The sequence below is a fragment of the Cynoglossus semilaevis genome, chromosome 9, assembly GCF_000523025.1.
Source record: "Cynoglossus semilaevis isolate Cse_v1.0 chromosome 9, Cse_v1.0, whole genome shotgun sequence".
NCBI classification, from domain to species: Eukaryota; Metazoa; Chordata; class Actinopteri; order Pleuronectiformes; family Cynoglossidae; genus Cynoglossus; species Cynoglossus semilaevis.
Genome location: NC_024315.1, coordinates 12,396,284 through 12,402,114, shown reverse-complemented (window position 1 = coordinate 12,402,114; position 5,831 = coordinate 12,396,284). Strand labels below are relative to the sequence as shown.

Here is a 5,831-nt window from a genome sequence, read left to right as displayed (position 1 = left end):
GGCTCCAGCGCTGGATCAAGGGTCTCCTTTAGCTTTTGACACACACAATAATGGTACAGTGTAAGAAATATATACACTATATTTAGGTGAATTTATATTTTTGATTTATGGCATTTATGAAATGTTTAACCCCGGCATGACTGTTGTTTTTTTTTACCTCCTCTAGCAGCACAGGCATGCCCATACGTATCGCATTCTCTAGAGTGCGAAGAAACCCAGGGTCGGTCAACTTGATCACCTTTAGACCATGTTTTGCCTCCTTAGAGCGGATCCATCGGTTAGCCTGAGTGTAAAGGACATAAGATTTACCTAAAGATGAGAAAGATTGTCTCTCAAAATCAGGGGTAGCCAACCCCAGGAAACGGTCCGCAGTGGGACACAGTTAAAAAATACTTACCGTACTTAATACTTCAGTTTAGTTTTAGGTTTGGAGGACACAATTATTATTACAATAGGTCATGCATAAAAAAGGTCATATTGTATATATTCAGGACAGCCACAGAACAATATTCAAAATCAAGTATAGTGAAAGTACTCCACCTGATCTTGTGGGTCAATCATCAGAGGCCAGCGCCGGCCCTCCGTGACCAGGATCCCGTTCTCTGTGGAGACAGTGTCACGAGGCAGACCTTCTGTGTTCCACTGACGGATGACAAATGGGTCGCCCAGAATGTTGATCAGACTAAAGCTGGAGCTGATGGGAATACTTAGCTCCTGGCACTGTTTAATCCACTGCTCAATTAGCTGAAGGAAGACAAACACACACGTAGACACACTGGTGGATATAAATATATATTATGTATATCTATACAGTATATATATATATGTGTGTGTGTGTTTGGATGTATTGTATGTCAGGCTTACCTGTCCTCTCAAATGTGATACCACACAAACAGGTATAAAACTACATCTGACATTACTCACCAGTTGTCTGTACTGAGAGGTAAACGCTCCATAATAGGCGACGCACGCTGCTGCGATGAATACGTTTCCTACTACGTTGACGATCTCTTGTTCGTAAAGGGCAACACTTTCTTCCCAGCGTATCTGCTCATCCCCCAGAGCAGACGTCAACTTCCCTGCCCTCACTAACCGAGCCTTGGTCAGAGACATGGTGGTCACTTTGAGGCAGAGACAACCGGACAAAAGAATAACGTTAGTGGTTATGGTATTTATTCTGTATTGCAGGTGTGTTAATCTCAATTTTACAGAAAAATTGACAGCAATTGGATAACGTTAGTGGTTATGGTATTTATTCGTGCATGTTTTCCCTTCTTTCCCGATATGTAATGTAGACTTTTTTTTATATGGAAACAACAAAAATTAAGTTTGAAATTTTCCCTTCTTTCCAGATATGTTATGTAGATTTTTTTTATATGGAAACAACCAAAATTAAGTTTGAAGTAAAACACACATCTGTTGTGTTTGTTTCTTATTATGTCTCTTTAACTCTAGTCTTTCAAGTTCCTTTCAATGTAAATATTTTTTTCACAGCAACAAAATGTATGCGTTATAACATAGCGCATACACCGCTAATACTACAAATCCTGCCAGTAGGATATAGGGGCTATAAACTGGCGGGCCAACATTTGATATGACCTTGCGGGCCAAATATAATTACACTGTGGGCAAGATTTGGCCCCCGGGCCTGAGTTTGACACGTGTGCTGTATAGAGAGAACATGCTGCTGACTTTCAATGGTTTACAATACAGTGTTGTGAAAAGTACAGTATGTAAATGTGAGGTAAATACATGGAGTGTGTGGTGACATCTGGAGAACCCTCACCTACAGTCTCCTTCTCTTGTTCGCTACTGTCAAACTGCTCCTGCAGAACCTTGATCTGGTTCTCCACCTCCTGAAGCTTTTCCTGTTTTTCTCTTAGGGTCTCCATGGTCATATCCAGTTCTCTCTGCCCCGGTTTGAGAGAGTGAGAGAAATGAAAGGACGCAACGGAAGGTGAAGGAGGGCATTAAAAATAAAAAGAAATTGAAATTCTAATGAATGTCTGGCAGCAGTAAATTCTGTTTTAAGTATTTGCTTGGTGAATTTCCCTGGTACCGACCTGCGCCATGGCCAGTTTTTCTCTCTTGGGGCAGACTTCTTTCAGAACTCTTGCATAAATGTCCATGGCTCTGACCCACATGCACATTGATCTGCAGGCCCTGGAAACTTTCTCCACCTGACGGATGCACAGCAGTGAGGAAATGCACTCTCAGATGCACACAGGCAACAGAACCTTTCATTATTCAAAGCTACATTTTGAAAAATTGCTGTGTCATCCTCAGGGTTTTTTTTAATACCGCTTGTTGATGCTCGCTGCAGCCTACAGGACCGTGACTTTTCTAAACAAACCTTCTCAGGTATGAAATCCGGGTTGTTGATGTATTTTTGCAGCTTCAGCAGAATCTGTGGCTTGATATTATCCTTGTCATAGTCTGTTAGACGCCGCAGGAAATTGGCGTCTCCCAGCAGTTGCTTGGCACTGGGCCAGTCTGGTCTGAAATGAAAAGGTTAAGAACATAAATTAATAATAATAATAAGACAAAAAAGTAAGGAAAAGGACACTTAATATGGACATGTGGAGAGACAGACAGAGTAGGGAAGAGATGTGCAGGTCATTGGATATAAAGACTAAAATGATGGAAATCATATTATGTATAGAATAACTGAAACAACTAGGGAGAAAAAAAACAAATATCCAGAATAAAATTAGGAGAAATTTGGGGCTTTCAGTTTATTTAATTTTCTCAATGTGGCCAAAATATTCTACTATAGATTAGCAAATAATTATGATGATTTTTAGGTCAGGTAAAAAAAAATTAATTCTAAAAAGCATAACAAAATTCAAATAATTCAAATAATTTTAAATTTTTAGTAAAAAGAGTTCCACTGGTAACAGGTATAATCTCTATATTTCTGTTTTCTGCTGGTACGGACTTGCAGGAGAGAAGAATGCAGACGGCCTCCATGACTGTCATGACCAGGTCTGGAGGTTTGGTGAAGACCTTGATCTCAGAGATGTCAGCTTTGTCCAGGGAACTGAGAGCCTGGTTGGCACTTTCCAAGGCAGGCAGAGCTTCATCCAGGTCTCTCTGCGCATCGTCAGCTATAGCCTGGGTGTCCTCAGCTTTGACCTTGGCCAGAGCTTCATCTTCTTTTACAACCTTTCGCACCTGTGGCAAATATCAAATAATCATAACATATAAGTAGTGATATCCGATATTGTCCAAACACTTAATTTCCCGATTCAAATATCAACCGATATAGATATAACGGGTAGTTAAGTGCTGCTTGTACACGAAGTTGATGGGTTAAACCAGACATGGGCAAATTAAGGCCCGGGGGCTGGATGTGGCCCGCTTAACTTTTAAATCCGGCCCGCCAAACCTTTCCAAATTATATAATGTATTTATGTAATCATTATACTTCTACCTTTTCCTTGCATTACCCACATGCATTGGGGCATGGTAGGAGAAATGAGAATGTGTGGGTGTACGAGGAAGAGTGCGGAGAGTGTGGAAAGGTGTTTTTGGAGAGGCTTGGTTGAGAGCAATGGGCAAGTTTGGAACGAGTTACTGCAGTTGCGTTTCAATAAAAGTTCTTCAGCGCACTGAGGCATCTGATTGGAGGCAGGGGCATTGCACTATCTTTACGGCACACGTCATTTGGCGAAATACATCTGATTGGAGGCAGGGGCATTGCACAATCTTTACGGCACATGTCATTTGGCGAAATACAGGCATTGAGTTATCAGGTTTTAATTATCTGAGGAAAAACCGATAATGATTCTTAAACAAATTACATAATTATGCTAATATCAGTTTGATATTATCGAATATGCCTACATATAATGATTAGAAATAAGAAATGTAAGTCCTTCTGAAGACACACAGACCTCGTCAGCCCGCTCCTGGTCCACGGCCAGCTTCTTCATCAGTGCGTCTACATCAGTGGACTTCTGTTTGAGGACCGGCTCCAGAGCAGACAGATCCACTTTCATTTTGTCCACCAGCTCGTTAGTCTCCAGCAGTTTGCCCAAACCATTCTTAATGCGGTCCCTGGCCTATGTATCAACAACCGGCAGGAAGAATGTGTAAAAATCTTCGTAAAAATATGAATAATGTGACACAAAGATTGACGTCATTGATGACACCTACGAGTATCAGCTGCTGTCTCTTCTCCTCCAACATGCCCAGGTACAGATTGATGAGTTCCAGGTAGGACGTAGGTGTGGTGTAGTATCTGCGTCTCAGCTCCAAGTAGAAGCGCTCAGCCATGTCGGTGACGCTGACGTGGATCTCCACACACATGGTGGAGAAGCTCCGCTTCAGCTCCTCGCTGCCAAAGTCCACGTTTTGGAAGAAAGCCTTGGAGACAGAGAGCAGGGCCTCGCGGGGCCACTGAAAAAACAGAGGAGGAGTAGGATTCAGTGAAAGGGGAATGAACAGCCACACGTCTATCAAGTGTTTGTTTTAATATATTTATTTATTGAACTTATTCTGTATTCTGCCGGTTTTGAATTACGCAGTACTGCAAAAAAAATCCTCGACTTTGAATCTTTTTAAGCTTGAACATTAAGCTTAACTTTTCTATAATGTAATTTTGTGATATACATTTGTTGTACATTACATTTTTGTCTTATTTACCTTGATATTCTCGGGCTAAAATAAATAATAATTGAACTAACTTTGAATTAGATTTGTTGGGGTACTTTGTAGCACAACTGGATATAAATCCATTTTTTATTTTTACATTTAAGAAATAAATGTAAAGTATATGAATGAAGGTGTTTATTTATGTTTCTTATTGGCTATAGTCTTTATCAAACCACAGGTAAACAGCCTTGATGATTTTGGAACAGTTTTAGATCTAGCTTAAGCACAATTCTTATTATTATTACCTAAAACTAAAAAAATAACATATTAATACAATTAATTGAGGTAAAGAACACATCTTAAACCTCAGTGGAGGATATGTAGCGAAGATTTCTTTTTTGACTTGCCTTCATAAGTCCATTAGAATGTAATGTGTTTGTGACTCTACATGCTATTGTATTATGGAAGCATTGCAATACAGCAATACAAATGCAATTCATCTGTTTATTTGCTATTAATGAAGGTTTGTCCTATCCTGCCATACCTGCACGAACCAGTCAATGGAGCAACAGTTGACCAGTGAAGGAAACATACGGCAGCGGGCCCTGAAGGCATCGCCCACGGGACTCATGCACAGCACAACGTGAAGCTTCTCCCTGACACGAGAGATAAAGTACTGGAACACCTGGGAACACACACATATGAAGAGACACACAAACACACACACATTTCATATTTATGAGGTTTGGTCACAGCCACAAGATAACATTAAAGGCTTGTGTTTTCTAAAATGTTGCCTGAGGGCATTGGTTTAAAGCCTTGACATAAATAGCCATACCAGCCTGTTGTAGTAAACACAGTGTTTGTATGTGGGCTCCTGGAATATTATGTCATAAATATCCTTTCATTTGTTTTTTTATTCCTACTAGTCACTAAGGCAGCTTTTAATATTGATGAGTTTTTTTATTAAACAGCTGAAACATGAAAGGCACACACGCGATACCTAAGGACATGGGTTTAATCTCACATGCACACATACGCAGACGAGACGTTTTGATTGGTTTTTGGTGACTTAGTAAAATGACCTTGGTTCAGAGGCAAATGAAATGAATCAATGAACACATTTTTTTTTATTTTCCCAGGTTTTGTTTCTACCTCATCCCTGTTCTCTTCACTGATTCCAGCTTCTTTAGCCTTGGGTCGAGTGGCAGCCAGAACCTGCTCCAACTCATCCT

The 5,831-nt window shown here is 40.3% G+C and overlaps 1 protein-coding gene across 1 annotated transcript in view; it reads right to left on the bottom strand.

Moving 5' to 3' along the window:
• The window catches only part of LOC103383910 (dynein heavy chain 6, axonemal-like), a 55,489-nt gene that overhangs the window by 14,459 nt on the left and 35,199 nt on the right, over positions 1-5,831 (bottom strand). The window contains 12 exon segments of the mRNA XM_025058692.1: positions 2-32; positions 158-283; positions 541-744; positions 925-1,121; positions 1,787-1,910; positions 2,064-2,180; positions 2,354-2,498; positions 2,939-3,174; positions 3,897-4,064; positions 4,159-4,401; positions 5,141-5,281; positions 5,752-5,831. The exon segment at positions 5,752-5,831 is cut by the window's right edge and continues 39 nt beyond it. Of these exon segments, the coding sequence (XP_024914460.1) occupies positions 2-32; positions 158-283; positions 541-744; positions 925-1,121; positions 1,787-1,910; positions 2,064-2,180; positions 2,354-2,498; positions 2,939-3,174; positions 3,897-4,064; positions 4,159-4,401; positions 5,141-5,281; positions 5,752-5,831 (1,812 nt within the window).